Source organism: Lithobates pipiens, unplaced genomic scaffold (assembly GCF_037356315.1).
Source record: "Lithobates pipiens isolate NorthernLeopardFrog02 unplaced genomic scaffold, aLitPip1_a1.2 Scaffold_13, whole genome shotgun sequence".
In the NCBI taxonomy this organism is placed as follows: Eukaryota; Metazoa; Chordata; class Amphibia; order Anura; family Ranidae; genus Lithobates; species Lithobates pipiens.
In genome coordinates this window covers 248,398,108-248,418,947 of record NW_027507718.1, presented here as the reverse complement: position 1 = coordinate 248,418,947, position 20,840 = coordinate 248,398,108, and the positions used below count along the sequence as shown (strand labels likewise).

At 44.1% G+C, this 20,840-nt stretch overlaps 1 protein-coding gene across 1 annotated transcript; it reads left to right on the top strand.

The window, feature by feature from the left end:
• Positions 1–1,131: 1,131 nt before the first annotated feature.
• Positions 1,132–20,511, top strand: LOC143976094 (nicotinamide N-methyltransferase-like). Its single transcript, XM_077478562.1, has 3 exons — positions 1,132–1,282; positions 3,415–3,622; positions 20,082–20,511. The coding sequence occupies exons 1-3, from the start codon at positions 1,132–1,134 to the stop codon at positions 20,509–20,511; spliced, it is 789 nt and encodes a 262-aa protein (XP_077334688.1).
• The last annotated feature ends 329 nt before the right edge of the window (positions 20,512–20,840 follow it).

Genomic DNA, 20,840 nt, shown 5'->3' with positions numbered 1-20,840 from the left:
TTCCGACCTTCTACCAGGTGGATGTAGGTCAGCAAGAGGATGCCGCCTTCAGGCAGTGTTCTGCAGGCAGCAGTATAGGTCCTCATGTCTGACGGTGGGCTGCATTGCTTTTTTGTGTCTGCCTCCCCTCAGATGGCATTGCTTTGGGGCATCCCATAGAGTTATTACTGTGGTGCTCTGTGTCCAGTGATGTATGAAAAAGAAAATAGGATTTTTATAACAGCTTACCTGTAAAATCCTTTTCTTGGAAGTACATCACGGGACACAGAGGGATATGTGTATATTACTTTTTTTTTTAAACGGAGGTACTCCCTGTGTGAGAGGGGTTATATAGGGAGGGGAACTTCCTGTCTGTAATTATACCAGTGTCCATCACCTGAAGGTGGCGTATAACCCATACAGTTTTTACTGTGGTGCTCTGTGTCCCGTGATGTACTACCAAGAAGGATCTTACAGGTAAGCTGTTATACAAATCCTATTTTTACTAATGGGCAATGCCCTCTTAGCTGTATCTGTCCTTATTATGATGAATCTTTCTATATAAGCAGTTATTTAAAATAAATTTGTTCAATAGGTTATGTATATGCCTCTTGTAGAACCATAGACATTTTAAATGAATGTCCCACCACTAAATAAAGCATTCCCAGTTTACAATGGATTGCTAGACGCACACCAAAAAAAAAAGGTGTTTCTGGAATATTTTTTTCAAATGTTGACAGCTATACACTAGCTTTACCTGGATGTATATAAATTAGGTAGGATCGTGCACTGAATAGTTATTTGTAAAAATGAAGGAGATAGTATAGAGATCATATTTTCAGAGTGTAATGTATGTGGGCGTCAATATAGAATTTCTAACCCTTACTCAATCTAAAGCAAAACAAGACATTTTGGCTACAGAGAAAAGAACTTTGGCTTTTTCATATACTTGAAATTATTTTTCTAGTTGAACAGCAGGTGATGCAGTCACTTGAATCTCTGAAAACAAAGCATGATGACTTGAGTCATAATGCACTAATATTTGGTGACATTCTAATGAAATCATATTATTTAAAAAGCTATATTTATCACACATCAGAAGATAGAAGACACACTGGAAGATTGCTGTAGTGGAGATAACAATATTACAAGATGGATCCAGCCCCTCATAAGTTCTACCACATACATGGCTTCCACTCCCGGAGTTTCCTAGACTCGTATGGGTCTAGTAAACCAGAAATGGCCTTTAACTTTGAGTGTTTGAAGTATCCTATAAAGAAATTTTACGATACATTTTCCTCAGGTAGGTAAAGCTTACTTTGAATAATAAGTTATTTGTACAGGAAGTATATATTATGAGAAATGAAGCATGAACTATTGATTTGCCAAAGGATCTTGTGCAAGTGAAGAAATGATAGAAACAGAGGATGAATGAATCTTATTTAGAAAAATCAGGAAAAGACTAAGCAGAATTGCTGCTGATTCACTCTTTAGGAAAACCTATTGATATTTTATCTTGTTGTTGGAGTCAGGGCCGTCTTTAAGGCAGGGCAAAAGGGGCAGCTGCCCTGGGCCCTGTCATTGTTGTGGGAACAAAGCAGCTGCCTCATACTTGCCAGCTATCCCAGTTTAAATTCCCTTGATCTTTGAAGTTTTAGCCCTGTGCTGTGTCCCGATATCTCAGTGTGAAGTGTGGTACTAATGCTGCCCAGCTCTGCCTTATTGTTGTGTACAGATGAATCACCTGCAGACCCTGTGTTTACATGTAAATAACTGGCATTCATAAGTAAATAGCTGCGGCCGGTGGTATTGATATGTAAATAAAGGCAGCATTCATATGTAGATCATGCCTCCCTGCAGTGAGGAGATGATGTGCTGTAACCTCTAGCAACCAATCAGTGAGCAGTAATACTGTACAGTAATATCTAGCAACCAATTAATATGCAGAAATCATTTGCTGTAACCTCTAGCAACTAATCAGTGAGCCGTAATGTGTGCTGTAACCTCTAGCAACCAGTCAGTAAGCAGTAATGATATGCTGTAACCACTGGCAACAAATCACAATTGCTGCCTGATCTGATACAGTAAACTGATTTTAAGTCTAGCTGCTATTTATTGTATGTCTCAGAGCATGTGAAGAGCAAAATTGCATGGGGGGGGCCCGCAAGAAATTTTTTGCCCAGGGTCCAATTAGTATTAAAGACGGCCCTGGTTGGAGTATAAGGAGACTGAAGATTAATGAGACTTCATATACCCAAATGTATTAAAAGGCCAATCAACCCAGCTATAGGTGGAGCCTGGTTGTCTGACTCAATCCCTGGCTTCTTATCTGTGATGAATACTCCAACAATTAGATCTCTCTGACATAATTCCCAGCCTGGTTATGTGCCAATGGAAGTTTTAGCTGCCCCCATCCGCCTGTATGTGTTATTTACATTCTCCATATTATAAAACTAATGACACTTTAAAGAGGAAGTAAAGCCTCTTAAAAAAAATCCTGCAAGGCAAAGGCATAATGAGCTAGTATGCATAGCATACTAGCTCATTATGAATTACTTACCTGAGATCGAAGCTCCCGCATCGGCGGTCGTTCGCCTCCTCCGACACCGCCATCTAACTCGGAGTGACTTCTGGGTATCGCGGCTCCAGAGCTGTGACTGGCCGGAGCCGCGATGACGTCACTACCACGCATGCGTGCTGGTGCCGCCACTAACGCCATAATCGCTGTTAGAAACGTCATGTTCAGTGCGCCTGCACCCCATGTCTACAGCTCTATTCCTGCAAATATCTCCTAAACCTTTTAGTTTTGGGAGATATTTCTTGCACCTACAGGTAAGCCTTAATCAAGGTTAAAGTGGTTGTAATGGGTTTAGAAGGGATAGTGGGAACCCCTCATAATGGACACAGCAGGTATATCCACACATGTACTCGATGCAGGAATGGTGGTAACGCCTCATAACATGCATAACAGGTGTGCAGACGCAGGACTACTTGCAGGGACAGTGAGCCCCTAATAATGGGCACACCAGATGTACACACCTAGGACTTCAGCATAGAGATCTCATCAACAGAATCCCGAAGAGACGGAAGAAACTTGCAGGTGATGTAACTCTCCAGCATTGACCAATAACTAAATAACTATCATTTGTTTTACTGAACTGACCCTTTAAATACTGTATATTCCACTTCCTTTCATTGCTTATATTGATAGTGATGCATTATTTTCAGAACATGTGTTAGTTTAGGTTTATATTATGTAATAGGATGTGTGTGAACAATATTTATGTACAATTACTGTAGGCAGGATAGTGTGTCATGTTAGCTAGCAATTTAGCATGTGTAGGTGGAACATAGTAGTGTTCTGAATTCAAATACATGTGTATAGAGAGCGTATGACAGTTCTCCTTGAAAGTAGTTTTGAATCTTTTTCTGCAGGTGAGTTTAAAGGAGATGTTTTGATTGATGTCACCATTGGTCCCTTCATTCAACATCTCTTTGTGGCACTGGAATATTTCAGAGATATCATCCTTCTCAAGCCTTCTGACCACTGCATTGTAGAAGTGAAAAAATGGACGGACAGCCGAACCGGAGCATTTGATTGGTCGCACTGCTCAACACTTGCTACAGAGATGGAAGGAAATAGGTGAAGTATGGTGTGATGAGCCAGTATTATTGAGAGATGGGGTTCAGACAAAATATTTGTTTTTTTCTTAGCCACTTCAGCTTGATATGCCGTGTACACACGAGAGGAATGTCAGACAGAAAAAGTCAGGCGGAAGCTTTTCATCATATATTCCGATCGTTTGCATGCCCCATCTGACTTTTTATGCCAAAAATTCTGACGGACCTAGAAATAGGACATGTTTTAAATATTTCCGACGGAACCAATTCATATCGGGAAAATTGCTCGTCTGTATGCTGTTCCGACGGACCAAAAACAAGGTAGGCTCTGAAGCAAGTACAAGATGGAGGCTATTGGCTACTGGCTATTGAACTTCCTTTTTCTAGTCCCCTCATACGTGCTGTACGTCACTGCGTTCTTGACGATCAATCGAAATTTGGTGTGATTGTGTGTACACAAGACAGTTTCAGTGGAACTCCATCGGAAAAACCTTTAGAGCCCTAATATTAAAAAACAGCAGCTACAGTATTTGTATTTTAATATTTTCAGGAGGAAGAGAGGAGATGAGGTGAGAACAGGGGCACAGAGCTGTCTGCACCTGCCTCCATCTGCTAGCAGCTGATTGAGCTCTGTATAGAGGCTTTTCTAGTGCCTGGTGGTAGAACACAGAGAGCATTACAGTAACTGGCACACCACTGCCTCTCTGCCTGTTGAATCAGGGTGCCCTGTAAGTGAAATAGTTAAGGTAAAGGGTGAGGGCCTGTAAAACCAAAGGGCTCAAACCATAGGGAACACCAGCCCAATAAATAGTATAAGAACAAAGATTAAACTGTGGAAGATGGGCTTTTTAAATGTTTTTTCCCACAGGTATTTAGAATATATCAAACAGATACATACAGTATATATTTCTTTACAAGGTATAACTTTTTTTTAATAATACATACAATATGTCATATCAAAAGGTAAGGGCAACTATAAGCCCACATATATAAAAGCAAATATACGTGTATCGAACATAATGTAACACGTGTCACAATGAAAACGCCAACATGTTTCACAGCACAGGCTGCTTCTTCAGGGCTTCATTATCCGTGGGGTGACTTAAAACATCTTTTAAAACATACGTTGGATGTGTTCAAGCTAGGGGGAGACCATTATTGACACTACACCTTGCTGGTATAACGTAAAGACAAAAGCCAGACATGAGATATGATATCTGCATGAAAAGACAATATGCTCAGACATTGGAAAGCTGGACTCAAAAAGTCGCCTAGGATCTGTATGAACCACCAATGTTTGAGAGGTAAAGCCACCTAATTAAGAGATTGTAGACACGTTCAGCCAAGAAAATATACAGTGACTACAAGTAGTATTCAACCCCCTGCAGATTTAGCAGGTTTGATAAGATGCAAATAAGTTAGAGCCTTCAAACTTTAAACAAGAGCAGGATTTATTAACCTCCTTAGCGGTAATCCCGAGTCTGGCTCGGGTTGGGATTTTCATTACAATAGCGGTAACCCCGAGCCAGACTCGGGTTTGCACCGCTCGATGCAGGGGAGGACACAGGGATCGTTACTTACCTTGTCCCCTGGATCCAGCGATGTCCGCCGCGCTGTGTGATCGAGCCGTCCTGCGCTCAATTCACAGTGCCGAATGCCGCCGAGCTCCGTTCCCTGCGACGTTACGACGCACGGGAGCGGAGAACGGCGGCAAATTCAAAAAAGTAAAAACACACAAAACACACACAGCACTGTAATCTTACAGATTACAGTGCTGTAGTAAAAAATACACACCCCCTTTGTCCCTAGTGGGTTGTGCAATGCCCTGCATGCACTTTTATATTATAAATACTGTTTTTTACTGCTTGGAATTTGGAGATTGTCCATAGCAACCAAAACATGTCCCTTTTTCAGTTTTTTTTGGATTTGATTACATTATTGAATAATTTTTATTATTCTTTATTATATTATAAACTTTATCATACCCGGGATGTCCGCTAGACTCTGGTTTGAAGAGATTTCAGAGCGTTATTCCTAAGAATTACAGGACTACAAAATAAAAGCCAGATTTCCATGCAAAATAATTGTACCGCTTTCAGCACCTTATTCCAGACTGAATCATACCGCCAGGGAGGTTAACAGATGCATAAATCTTACAAACCAAAAAGTTATGTTGCTCAGTTAAATTTTAATAAATTTTAAACATAAAAGTGTGGGTCAATTATTATTCAACCCCTAGGTTTAATATTTTGTGGAATAACCCTTGTTTGCAATTACAGCTAATAATCGTCTTTTATAAGACCTGATCAGGCCGGCACAGGTCTCTGGAGTTATCTTGGCCCACTCCTCCATGCAGATCTTCTCCAAGTTATCTAGGTTCTTTGGGTGTCTCATGTGGACTTTAATCTTGAGCTCCTTCCACAAGTTTTCAATTGGGTTAAGGTCAGGAGACTGACTAGGCCACTGCAACACCTTGATTTTTTCCCTCTTGAACCAGGCCTTGGTTTTCTTGGCTGTGTGCTTTGGGTCGTTGTCTTGTTGGAAGATGAAATGACGACCCATCTTAAGGTCCTTGATGGAGGAGCGGAGGTTCTTGGCCAAAATCTCCAGGTAGGCCATGCTATCCATCTTCCCATGGATGCGGACCAGATAGCCAGGCCCCTTGGCTGAGAAGCAGCCCCACAGCATGATGCTGCCACCACCATGCTTGACTGTAGGGATGATATTCTTTGGGTCGTATGCAGTGCCATCCAGTCTCCAAACGTCACGTGTGTGGTTGGCACCAAAGATCTCGATCTTGGTCTCATCAGACCAGAGAACCTTGAACCAGTCTGTCTCAGAGTCCTCCAAGTGATCATGAGCAAACTGTAGACGAGCCTTGACATGACGCTTTGAAAGTAAAGGTACCTTACGGGCTCGTCTGGAACGGAGACCATTGCGGTGGAGTACGTTACTTATGGTATTGACTGAAACCAATGTCCCCACTGCCATGAGATCTTCCCGGAGCTCCTTCCTTGTTGTCCTTGGGTTAGCCTTGACCCTTCGGACAAGCCTGGCCTCGGCACGGGAGGAAACTTTCAAAGGCTGTCCAGCCCGTGGAAGGCTAACAGTAGTTCCATAAGCCTTCCACTTCCGGATGATGCTCCCAACAGTGGAGACAGGTAGGCCCAACTCCTTGGAAAGGGTTTTGTACCCCTTGCCAGCCTTGTGACCCTCCACGATCTTGTCTCTGATGGCCTTGGAATGCTCCTTTGTCTTTCCCATGTTGACCATGTATGAGTGCTGTTCACAAGTTTGGGGAGGGTCTTAAATAGTCAGAAAAGGCTGGAAAAACAGATAATTAATCCAAACATGTGAAGCTCATTGTTCTTTGTGCCTGAACTACTTCTTAATACTTTAGGGGAACCAAACAGAATTCTGTTGAATTGAGGGGTTGAATAGTATTGACCCTCTGAATAAACTTTTCACTATTTAAAAAAAAATTAAACAAAGAAATAACATTCTTTTTTGCTGCAGTGCATTTCACACTTCCAGGCTGATCTACAGTCCAAATGTCACAATGCCAAGTTAATTCCGAATGTGTAAACCTGTTAAATCTGCAGGGGGTTGAATACTACTTGTAGGCACTGTATTGCATATGAACACTAAGTACAAATGTCACGAATACCCTCAAACAGGGGCGTACCTAGAGCATTTGGCACCCGGGGCGGATCCTATGCCTGGCACCCCCCCCCCCCCCCCCTCCCCACCTTAAAATGTAAAAACACCTCACTTTGCCCCCTGCATACCTCTGCATCCTTCAATATCGTTTTGTCACTACTTTGTACCCCCCCTCTCCACAACTGCACCTCTGGACCCCTTTACATTACACAGAACCCTGCACCTCTGCATCCCTTTACATTACACAGCCCCTCACAGCTCTGGACCCCCTGCATGTTACACAGACCCCCTACAGTACAGACCCCCCTCCCTACCGTACAGACCCCCCATCTTCAGTGTAGACCCCACCAAATAAGAGGACTACATATCCCAGCATGCAAGGCTGCAATGCATTACAGAGGAGGGCTACAAGTCCCAGCACGCATTGTACTACAGAGGAGGGCCACAAATCCCAGCATGCAAGGCAGCACTGCACTATAGAGGACTACAAGTCCCAGCATGCAAGGCTGCACTGCATTACCAAGGAGGACCACAAGTCCCAGCATGCAAGGCTACTCTGCACTATAGAGGACCACAGGTCCCAGCATGCAAGGCTGCACTGCACTATAGATGACTACGTGTCCCAGCATGCAAGGCCTCCACTGGATTACAGAGGAGGACCACAGGTCCCAGCATGCAAGGCTACTCTGCACTATAGAGGGCCACAGTTCCCAGCATGCAAGGCTGCACTGCACTATAGAAGGGGACTACAAGTCCCAGTATGCAAGGCTGCACTGCATTACAGAGGAGGACTACAAGTCCCAGCATGCACTGTACTACTGAGGAGGACCACACCTCCCAGCATGTAAGGCTGCACTGCACTACAGAAGAGGACTACAAGTCCCTGCATGCAGAGCTGCACTGCGCTACAGAAGAGGACTACAAGTCCCAGCAAGCAAGGCTGCACTGCATTACAGAGGACTACAAGTCCCAGCATGCAAGGCTGCACTGTACTACAGAGGAGGCCTACAAGTCCCAGCATGCAAGGCTGCACTATGGAGGACTACAAGTCCAAGCATACAAAGCTGCTATGCTCAGCAGAGGAGAACTGTAAGCCCACACAGCCCGGTATGTTTTGACTTGTAGTCCTCCTCAGCTGCATCTTGCGGTTACATAATAAGAGCTGCAGAGAATCTCTTCACCCCCCCCTCCCCCTCCTTGGTCTCTCTCTGTATGACCAGCACTGACCTGTACCGGGAGGACACAGAGCCAGTGACACCTGTCGGCAGTGATCCGGGACCCGGCGCAATAATCCCCTTCTCTGTGGTTGCGTCGCGCCTTTCTGATCAGTCTCGGGCAGCGGCTGTCACTCACAGCCGAGCAGAGTGAAGCCGCCTCCCCCTCCTCTTGTATGTCTACACAGTGCTGTGCATGGAGGAGGAGGAGGAGGGGGAGGCGGCTTCATTCACATGTCACTCACAGCCGAGCAGAGTGAAGCCGCCTCCCCCTCCTCCTCCTCCATGCACAGCACTGTGTAGACATACAAGAGGAGGGGGAGGCGGCTTCACTCTGCTCGGCTGTGAGTGACAGCCGCTGCCCGAGACTGATCAGAACGGCGCGACGCAACCACAGAGAAGGGGATTATTGCGCCGGGTCCCGGATCACTGCCGGCAGATGTCACTCCACTCGGGTGCTGCTCGCACCTCCCCCTGCAATGCCCCCCGCAGCTCTCTGTGTGGTCAGTCTAACCCGCGGCGCTGTCTCTTCATTCGGAGGGGGAGGACGCTGGCCTGGCACCCTCCCCCCAGGGTGTGGTACCCGGGGCAGCCCGCACCCCCCGCCCCACACTTAGTACGCCACTGCCCTCAAATGGTGTCTGGGTCTTCCGAGGACCCAGAAATCCTGCTCAGACAAATCCCCTCACCGCATACACGTGCCACTTACCAGAGATAGTAGATCTCAGATAATAGAGATCACATTTGCTTGTTTAAATTCCAAAGCACTCAGCGGCCAGGCTGGGGAAGAGGTTTGATTCACCGTTATTCAAGATAGTAACTCCATGACAGTGTCAGGGCTGGGCTCAGCCCTTCCGTCTCAAAACTGACCGCTCAGCTGTCGGCTAATTGCCAGCTCTTTTCTCTCCACAGTGACTCACCTGTTGATGATATCCTGCTCATCAGTCCTGCCTACTTAAACCGTCCAGCCCAGATGATCTCTGCCTTCGTCTTGGTCACATCTCTAGCCACTTCTGGACTGCCGCAGCCAGTATACGATCCTAAATTTGAAGAGGGATATCTTTGTTATGACAGCAGCTAGTTGCCATAACCCTGGTATGGGAGGTCAGACTGGTTTCCGATAATAGGGGTTTCTGCACCACCGATAAAAGTGATCTCGCGGCGGGAGAGGGGCCCCTGTCAGTAGCGGCGGAGGCGATCAGTTGCTTGTCCTTCCTGGGTATGGAGATGAGTGAGGGGAAGATGGTCCCCACTCTTCTCCATACCATTTTTTTTTCAAAACGTCATGGCCGCCCATAGCTCTTAACCACTTCCCGACCGGCGCACCCAGATGTACGTCGGCAGAATGACACGGGCAAGCATACTGGCTTACAGGTACGTCCAGTTTTAAATGCCGCCCCCTCCCTCGCGAGCGCGCCGCCCGCGATCGTCTCACGGGGCGGCTGAACGAGGAGATGCCGTTGTAAACAGCATCTCCCCATTCTGTCTAGCAACAAGTGACGCTGATCTCTGCTCCATGTGATTGGAGCAGAGATCAGTGTTCACTAAAACAAAGCCCAGCCCAGCCCCCCTAGAAACACTTAACCCCTACACTGCCACCCACTGGTTAACCCCTTCACTGCCAGTATCATTTACACAGGAATCAGTGCATTTGTATAGCAGTGATTGCTGTATAAATTACAATGGTCCCAAATATGTGTCAAAAATGTCCAATGTGTCCGCCATTATGTCGCAGTCACAAAAAAAATCGCTGATCGCCGCCATTACTAATAAAAAAAAAAAATATTAATAAAAATGCCATAAAACTATCCCCTATTTTGTAAACGTTATAACTTTTGTGCAAACCAATCAATAATCGCTTATTGCAATTTTTTACCAAAAATATGTAGAAGAATACGTATCAGCCTAAACTGAGGGAAAAAATGTTTTTTTATATATTTTTGGGGGATATTTATTATAACAAAAAGTAAAAAATAATGCGTTTTTTTTTCAAAATTGTCGCTCTACTTTTGTTTATAGCGCAAAAAATAAAAAACACAGGGGTGATCAAATACCACCAAAAGAAAGCTCTATTTGTGGGAAAAGAAGGACACCAATTTTGTTTGGGAGCCACATCGCACGACCGCGCAATTGTCAGTTAAAACGACGTAGTGCTGAATTGCAAAAAAGTGGTCTGGTCTTAAGCCAGAAAAATGGTCCGGTCTGAAAGTGGTTAAAGGGCCATTTTTTTTTTTTTTTTCAAATGACATTTTGTTTATTTTTTTTTATAGAATTTTAGTGTAAATATGAGATTTGAGATCTTTTTGACCCCAGATCTCATATTTAAGAGGTCCTGCCATGCTTTTTTTCTATTACAGGGGATATTTTCATTCCTTGTAATAGGAATAAAAGTGACACAATTTTACACAATTAGCGTAAAACTAAAAAATAAAAGGTAAAATAAATAAGAAAAAAACATTTTTTAAACGCCGAGCTCACGTGCAGAAGCAAACGCATACGTGAATAGCGCTCGTATATGAAAACTGTTTTCAAACCACACGTGTGAGGTATTGCCGATCGGTAGAGCGAGAGCAATAATTCAAAACCTCCCCTGTAACTCAAAACATGCAACCTGTAGAATTTTTTAAACATCGCCTATGGAGATTTTTAAGGGCAAAAGGTTGTCGCCATTCCACGAGCGGGCGCAATTTTGAAGCGTGACATGTTGCGTATCAATTTACTAAGCGTAACATTATCTTTCACAGTATAAAAAAAAATTGGGCTAACTTTACTGTTGTCTTTATTATTTTTATTAAAAAAAAGTGTATTTATAAAAAAAAGTGCGCTTGTAAGACCGCTGCGCAAATACAGTGTAATATTCTCTAGGGTGTTAGAAAAAATAAATGTATAATGTTCGGGGTTCTAAGTAAAATTCTAGCAAAAAAAAGTTTTTAACTTGTGAACAACAAATCTCAGAAAGAGGCTCAGTCCTTAAGTGCATAGAGACGCTCTTCTGTGTTCCTGTTAAAGACTTACTTGACTGACATTCCTTCTGGCTCCAGATCCTGCTTGCTGTTCTACTACACTTATCTCTGGCTGCTTGATGTTTTGGCTTGTCTGAGTATCTGTTCCGGTTCCTGAACTCTGACTATGTTTACTCTGTTTACCTTTTTATTATTATTATTAACCTCTACCCGTCCATGCTAAAGCCAAAAGACGGCTACAGCGTGGACCTAATTTGCCGGGAGGGCGTCCATGAGTGCCACCCATTAGGGCCCATCCGTGCCGTCTTATCAGTGCCCATCAGTGCCGTCTTATCAGTGCCTATTAGTGTCGCATTATCTGTACCTATCAGTGCCCATTAGTGCCCTTCAGTGCAGCCCATTAGTGCCCATCAGTGCAGCCCCATCAGCAAATAGCAGTGAAGGAGAAAAATTAACCATTTGCAAAAAAAATTTATAACAAACTATGAAACTGTTTTTGTTTTGTTTTTCTGTTTTTTTTGTTTGCTTAGCAAAAAATAAAAACCCAAGCAGTGATTAAATACCACCAAAAGAAAGCTCAATTTGTGTGAAAAAAATTTCATTTGTGTACAGTGTAGCATGACCGCGCAATTGTCATTCAAAGTGTGACAGCGCTGAAAGCTAAAAATTGGTCTGGGCAGGAGGGGGGTTTAAGTGCCCAGTAAGTGGTTAAACAAGTGTGATTTAACTATACCTTTGTCTCAGTCTGATTCATGGTTTCTGACTGTAGGCAAAGGCCATGAATTTAGAAGATGAAGTCAATCCACTTGTTGGTAATATTTTTTCCCGATTGGATGAGCAGGATCACCACATGGATCAGTTTGCCATGGCGTTACAAATGCTCCTGAGTCGCACGGCTCACCTGCAATCTCCCACTGTGGCTGCTCCGGTACAACCTGTGTTGCAGGCCGCCCCTGCTGCTGCTCCAGTCTCTGTGCAGGCAGTATTCCTCTATAAGAGGTATGTCTGGGTACGCTCCGCTTTCCCAGCAATTTGGGGGCGATTCAGTCCAATGCAGAGGGTTTCTTAACCAAGTTGAGATATACTTTGGCATGCTGCCCCAGGCATTTCCCACGGACAGAAGCAAAGTAGGTTTCGTGATATCTTTGCTTTCTGAGAGAGCCCTGGCCTGGGCAAACCCTCTATGGGAGATGCAAAAACCTGTTGTCTTGAGGTACCCAGCATTAGTGGCTTCTTTTAAAAGGGTATTTGATGTTCCCGCATGCTCCGCTTCTGCTGCCAAGTGCCTCATGTCCATCAAACAGAGTACGAGAACTGTTGCCGATTACGCTATTGAATTCCATACACTGGCAGCAGAGGTTGCTTAGAACAATGAGGCCCTTGTGGCTGCTTTTTCTCATGGTCTCTTGGATACCATCAAGAATGAGATAGAAGCCTGAGATATACCCACTGAGCTGGAGAAGTTGATCACGTTTGCCATCCTCATTGACTCCAGAGTCAGAGAAAGACTTCCTTTTAAGGAACACTTGCGGAAGCCTCCTGTACATTTGTCTCCGAACTTTGCAGTCCCATCCTTGCCTCCTTCACCTTCCATGCCTCCTGGTACTGAGTTGGTCTATGAAGATGAACCAATGCACCCAGGCTTCATGCATCTATCTGCGGATGAGAGAACCCTTAGGAGGAGGGAGAGATTGTGCCTTTATTGTGGACAGGCAGGTCACTTTTTGAAGTCCTGTCCTACCCGTCCAGGGAATGCCCGAACCTTAGGGTACTGTCATGGACAGACCCTAGGGGCGTTGTTTTGTCCCCAGTTATCCAGAAGGATAAGCCCATTGTTTTGGTTACCCTTTCTTGGGCTGAGTTGTCCGTCAAGATACAGGCTCTAATCAACTCTGGGGCTGCAGGCCTGTTTATTGATGCTGCCTTTGTATCGAAGCACTCGATTCCCCTGCAGCTGCGTGACACTCCACTTGCCATTGAGGCTCATGTTCTGTTGTCCATGGCTGTAGTGGCTCTTCACCATGAGATAATCCAATTCCAAGTTATTTCCTCATCAAATTCCATGGTGAACAGGTAAAATCTCTGAGCTTTTCCACTGCTAGTTTTTCAATGGACCCAGAGAAAGTTTCATCAGTCCTACAGTGGCCCTGACCCCTTGGGTTTACGTCCTCTACAGCGTTTTCTTGGCTTTGCCAACTATTATCGGAAGTTTATTCGTAATGTCTCGTCTCTGGTCAAGCCCCTGACTGATATTACCAGAAAGGGCGGTAACCCACAGAATTGGTCTCCGGAGTCCATTAAGGCCTTTGAGAGTCTCAAGGCTGCCTTTGTTTCTACTCCTGTGTTGGCACATCCTGATCCTCTATTACCTTTTATTCTTGAGGTTGATGCTTCTACGACTGGAGTTGGCACCCTTCTGTCTCAACATTCTACCTCTGAGAGCGCTATGCATCCTTGTGGCTACTTTTCCAAGAAATTGTCACCTGCGGAGTGCAATTACGAGATTGGTAACAGAGAGCTGTTAGCGATCATTTTAGACCTGTTCCGGTTCTCATTCTTACCGACCATAAGAATCTCACATTCTTGTCTGAGGCTAAACGCCACTCCCCCAGAAGGGCACGATGGGCTCTGTTCTTGTCTAGTTTCAATTACATTGTCTCATTCTTACCCGGTACTAAGAATGTAAGGGAGGACTCTTTGTCAAGCCAATTTTCCTCCACTTCCAAGATGGAGTCGGTTCTGGTTCCTGTGATTCCTCACCAGTCTCAGATAGTTTCCATACTGCTGTGCTCCAGACTTTCCAGGCTGCTGGCCACCCTGGGAAGAATCAACTATTTTGGGCCATTTCCCAACAATTCTGGTGGCCTAGGCCATGTGTTGATGTAACCACCTTCACCTGCCTGTTCCGTGTGTGTTCAGAGTAAGACTCCACGACACCTTCCAGTGGGCTTCCTACAACCCATACCCAATGGAGAGAGGCCCTGGACCCACCTGTCTATGGATTTAATTTTGGAGTTACCCAGCTCCCAGGGCAACACAGTTATCCTTATGGTGGTTGACCTGTTCTCGAAAATGTCCAATTGTTTTCCATATAAGAAGTTGCCCACTTCTAAGGAACTGGCTTCCATTTTTGCTCGGGAGATCTTTCTCTTACATGGGCTACACAAGGTGATTGTCTCGGACAGGGGTAGTCAGTTTGTGTCCCGGTTCAGGCGAGCTTTTTGTGCACAGTTGGAAATTCAGCTTGCTTTCTCCTCTGCGTATAAACCGCAGTCTAATGGGGCCGCAGAATGAGCCAATCAGTCCTTGGAGCAATTCCTATGTTGCTATATTTCTGACCATTATAACAGCTGGTCAGACCTCTTACCATGGGTGGGTTTGCTCACAATAGTGCCTTGAATTCTGCTTCCCGATTGTCCCCGTTTATGACGAACTATGGTTCCATGTTGCCTGACTCGTTTGTTCCCCAGAGTATTCATGCCTTAGAGGAGCATCTCTGTGGTCTTCGTTCCACTTGGGCACAAGTCCAGGAGGCTTTGCGACATGCTAATGATAGGTACAGACTCCATGCTGACCGTAGACGTCTGCCTGCACCTTCCTACCAGGTTGGGGACAGGGTCAGGCCTTTCCGTATTCTTTGCAGGATTAACCCAGTGACTTACGCATTAGACCTTCTAATATGCGTATCTCGAATATATTTCATGTCTCCTTATTAAAACCTTTGGTCTGCAACCGCTTTACCACCTCGGTGCCTCGTCCTCGCCATGTACAGGTTGTGAACCATGAGAAGTATGAAGTACAGTCCATTGGTAACTCCCGTAGGTTCCGTGGACGCATACAGTACCTGGTGCATTGGAAAGGGTATGGTCCGGAGGAACGCTCTTGGGTCTCATCCTCGAATGTACATGTCCTCCTCTGTTATTTCGATAGACACTTTGCCCTCAAGCCTGGTGGTCCTCCGAGGGGGAGGGGTCATTGAGGAGGGGATACTGTCAGGGCTGGGCTCAGCGCTTCCTTCTCAAAGCTGGCCGCTCAGCTGTCGTGTTAATGCGCATAGACAGTGGTGCCTGTCTTTTGCTAAATATCTCCTAAACCGTGTAGGTTTAGGAGATATTTATTGGACCTACAGGTAAGCCTTAATCTAGGCTTACCTGTAGGTCAAAGTGGTCTGTAAGGGTCTACAACCACTTTAAGCAGTCCAGCCCAGATGATCTCTGCCTTCGCCTTGGTCATATCTCTAGAGACGCTCTCCTATGTTTCTGTTAAAGAATTGCTTGGCTGACATTCCTTCTGGCTCCAGATCCTGCTTGCTGTTCTACTACGCTCATCTCTGGCTCCCTGACATTTTGGCTTGTCTGACTATCCATTCCGGTTCGTGAACTCTGGCTATGTTTGGACTATGTTTACCTTTTTTATTATTATTAAACAAGTGTGATTTAACTGTACTTCTGTCTCAGTCTGATTCATGGTTTCTGACAAACAGCCAATGCTCAGAGATCCAGTAACAGTTACTCCTAATTAATGAAGAGAAGGAGGAGAGCCTCGTAGTGTATTACGTTTATAAAACCATTTATTAAAAAAAGTATACACTTACATTTAGGCAGCTTAATGTCAGCATGAAAAAAACAAACACAGCAGCGGTCAGCACCACCCTGCTCATGAGGGATAACGTCACAAGTATGGCTCCACCCAACGTGTTTCCCCTGTAACAGGCTTCAACTAGGAAAGGAGACCAATTAATCCCCTTTTCAAAGGGGTCCTTTTGAACTTATGTATGGACACATTTTCTGTTTGAAAGACGTATTTTCTTTTTATTTCTTTTTTCACAGTGTGTTTGTTTTTATTATTGAATTACACTTCAATGTTCATTATGAAATATTCTGCATAAGATTATTGTTTTGGTTTTATTCACAATCATCTGAGGAATTTCAGAGTTTGGCATGAGATAGAGCACCTATTTTTAACCACTTTCCATCCAGGCCACTTCTGATATTTCTCTCCTACATGTAAAATTCATATTTTTTTTTCTAGAACATTACACAGAACCCCCAAACATATACATGTTTTTTTTTTAGCAAAGACACTAGAGAATACAATGGCGGTCGTTTAAACTTTTTATGTCACACAGTATTTGCACAGCAATTTTTCGAACACTTTTTTTTGGAAAAAAGACAGTTTCATGCTTAAAAAAAACAAAACATTAAAGTTAGCCCAATTGTTTTGCATACTGTGAAAGAAGTTACGCAGAGTAAACATGTTATGCTTCAAAATTGCAAGCGCTCGTAGAATGGCGCCAAACTTCGGTACTTAAAAATCCCCATAGGCGATGCTTTAATTTTTTTTACTGGTTACATGTTTTGAGTTATAGAGGAGGTCTAGGACTAGAATTACTTCTCTCACTCTAACGTTCGTGGTGATACCTCACATGCCTGGTTTGTTTGAACACCGTTTTCATATGTGGGCGGGACTTACGTTTGTGTTTACTTCTGCGTGCGAGCACACAGGGACAGGGGCGCTTTAAATTTTACTTTTTTTTATTTTGACACTTTAAAAAAAAAAAACATTTTGATCACTTTTATTCCTATTACAAGGAATGTAAACATCCCTTGTAATAGGAATATGGCATGATCAGTCCTCTTTACAGTGAGATCTGGGGTCAATAAGACCCCACATCTCACCTCTAGGCTGGGAAGCCCAAAATAAAATAAGAAATAATTCCCAGACGAGGCGGTGCCATTCGTTTGATGCAGAGGCCGGGCGTGATATCATAACATCGTGCCCGGGAACAGCCGATATGATCATTCTTATGGTGTAGGCCTAGGGAATCGCCGGCTGAAAAAAGAAGATATCTGAATGATGTCTGTAGCTGCAGGCGTCTTTCAGATATACCCGCTCAAAGTTAAGGACATCTCTGGACATACCTTGGGCGGGAAGTGGTTAATTATCTGTGTGATATACTCTAACTGCCTATGGGAAAAAACATTTAAAAAGCCCATCCTCCGCATATTACTCCTTGTTCTATGCCCTGTAAGTGGTGCTACCCAGTACAGAACACACTCCTAATGTGTGCAGTGAGTCCACAGTGGGCTCCAACCCCTTGGTACCCATGTGCACTACACGCAATATGCAGGGGAGTGAAGAAAAAGACAGCAGAGGAGAAAAGAGGGGAAAAGGGGAAAGGAGAGAAGCAGAGGAGACAGTAGGTGAGTAGAGGTGAAGGGTAGAGGAATGGAGGAGAGGAAAAGAGAAGATAGAATAGGAGGAGGGGGAGAGGAAGAGGAGAGGTTCTAGTTTAAAAAAAATAAATAAAAAAATCCAAATGCTCACAATATTAGTATTTCAATTCTTCCTTCCCCTAGTCTTATGTAGGGATGAGCTTCGAGCTCGAGTCAAACTCATGTTCGACTCGAACATTGCCTGTTCGCCTGTTCACCGAACAGCGAACAATTTGGGGTGTTCGCAGCAAATTCGAAAAGCCGCGGAACATCCTGTACAAGTCTATGGGAGAAATCTAAAGTACTAATTTCAAAGGCTTATATGCAAGTTATCGTCATAAAAAGTGTTTGGGGACCTGGGTCCTGCCCCAGGAGACATGTATCAATCCAAATAAAGTTTTAAAAACAGACATTTTTTCGGGAGCAGTGATTTTAATAATGCTTAAAGTGAAACAATAAAAGTGTAATATTCCTTTAAATTTTGTACCTGGGGGATGTGTATAGTATGCCTGTAAAGGGGTGCATATTTCCCATGCTTAGAACTGTCCCTGCACAAAGTGTCATTTCTGCAGGAAAAAAAGTAATTTAAAATCACTCGCACCTATAACGAATTGTTCCCCGTAATACAGAGAACAGTCATTGAAAGTCATTGATAAAAAAAAATAAAAGCGTGGGGTTCCCCCAAATTCAATTACCAGGCACTTCAGGTCTGGTATGGATATTAACCCCACGTAAAATTAAAAAGAAAAAAGTGGGGTTCCCCCCAAATATCCATAACAGACCTGAAGGGTTTGAAGGATTTTAAGGGGAACTCCATGCCAAATAAAAAAAAAATGGCGTGGAGTTCCCCCTAAAAATCCATACCAGACCCTTTATCCAAGCACACAACCTGGCAGCCCGCAGGAAAAGAGGGAGGCGAGAGATCCTCTCTCGCCTCACATCCTGAACCGTACCAGGGAACATGCCCTTAACATTGGGAGGATGCTTTGGGGTCCCCCCCAAAGCACCTTGTCCCCATGTTGATGAGGATAAGGGCCTCATCCCCACAACCCTGGCTGGTGGTTGTGGGGGTCTGTGGGCAGGGGGCTTATCAGAATCTGGAAGCCCCCTTTAACAAGGGGACCCCCAGATCCCGGCCCCCCCTGTTTGAAATGGTAAGGGGGTACACGAGTACCCCTACTATTTCACAAAGAAAGTGTAAAAAATTGTTTAAAAAGACACACACACCGTTGCAAAAGTCCATTAAAAATAAAAGAATTTAAAAAAAGATTCCAGCGGTGGTAATCCACTCTTGCTATCCAGCGACGGATTATCATCTCTCCGGGGTCCAGCGATGGCTGGTCTGATCCAGCGATGGGTGATCTCTCCCTCCAGCACAGCACATCCATCCTCTGTCTCCACCGTAGACACTGCGGGAATCCCGGCAGCCTGACATGTCTTATCAGAGGAGGGCTGGGGGCAACCGTCACCTGACCCACCCCCCTCTGATGCAAGGGGAAAGCCCGACTTCCCCAATGACATGCGGGTGACCCCGCCCCCCTCTGATGTAACGGAACCCTGCAGCCTGCCAGGTTGCGTGCTCCGATAAAGGGTCTGGTATGGATTTTTAGGGGGAACTCCACACCATTTTTTTTTTAATTTGCCATGGAGTTCCCCTTAAAATCCATACCTTCAGGTCTGGTATGGTTATTTGGGGGGAACCCCACATCATTTTTTTTAAATTTGACGCGGGGTTCCCCTTAATAGCCATACCAGACCTGAAGGGCCTGGTAATTGAATTTGGGGGAACCCCACGCTTTTTTTTTTAAATCAATGACTTTCAATGACTGTTCTCTGTATTACAGGGAGTCGACAATTCATTATAGACGCGAGAGATTTTAAATGACTTTTTTTCCTGCAGAAATCACACTTTGTGCAGGGACAGTTATAAGCACGGGAAACATGTGCCCCTTTACAGGCATACTATACACACCCCCCAGGTACGAAATGTAAAGGAATATTAAACTTTTATTGTTTCACTTTAAGCATTATTACAATCACTGCTCCCAAAAAAACGGCCGTTTTTAAAACTTTTTTTTGCATTGATACATGTCTCCTGGGGCAGGACCCAGGTCCCCAAACACTTTTTATGACAATAACTTGCATATTAGCCTTTAAAATTACCACTTTTGATTTTGAATGTTCGAGTTCCATAGACTTTAATAAGGTTCTAAAGTTCACACAAAGTTTAGGTCTGTTCGCAGGCTCTGGTGTGAACTGAACCGGGGGGTGTTCGGCTTATCCTTAGTCTTATGCATTAAAACTATACATAGCCATCTACAGCCCATTAATATTAGAAGTATTCAACTGCTCAGACCTAATATAATCAATGCCTCACAGAATATTAGTTGACTGTTGTATGTGATGTAGGATTTTGTTTTGCCTTCCAGGGTCGGACATGAGCACAAAGAAATTAAACTCAGGGAGGCAATTACACATGTTGTAAAATTCAATCTCAACAAAGAAAATCTTACAGACCCAATCAAGCTACCACAAGCTGACTGCCTGGTGTTTTGGTCTACTCTGGACTGCATCAGCAAAGACCTTGAAGATTATGTGAGAAACTTCAAGAGATTCTCAAAGCTTCTGAAACCTGGTGGGCGCTTGATACTTTATGGATCTTTAAATAGCACATTCCTTATTGTTGGGGGAGAGAAGTTTCATATGGTAAAGCTTAATGAAAATGACTTGAGAAGTATGCTCATAAATGAGGGGTTTGTCATAACGCATTTTGAGGTTACCCAAAAACTGGCTGTCACTGATCTGATTGATTTTGATTCGATTGTGTTCTGCACAGCTTACAAGGAACAGGCGCTTTAGGCCCCGTTCACACCATTACATTGGAAAGTGCACATGCATTTAAATCAAAAGTGTTTTTAGAGCTATTTTTTGCTTAAAATGTAATGCAATGCAAAATGCAGGTTACGCAGGTTTTGAATGCTTTTTCTTACTGGGAAATGTACCATGTGACGTTAAAAAAAAATGCTCTTATTGCAATGCTTATTGTGTTTTTCGTGCATTTTAAGTGTGTTTTCCATTTGTTGCTATTGACTATAATGCAATGTGCATTTTTACCAAAAATTCAGAAAAGATGCAGAAAGCAGGTTTTGTCAGAATATAATGAACTGCCCTCTGACAGCACATTGATA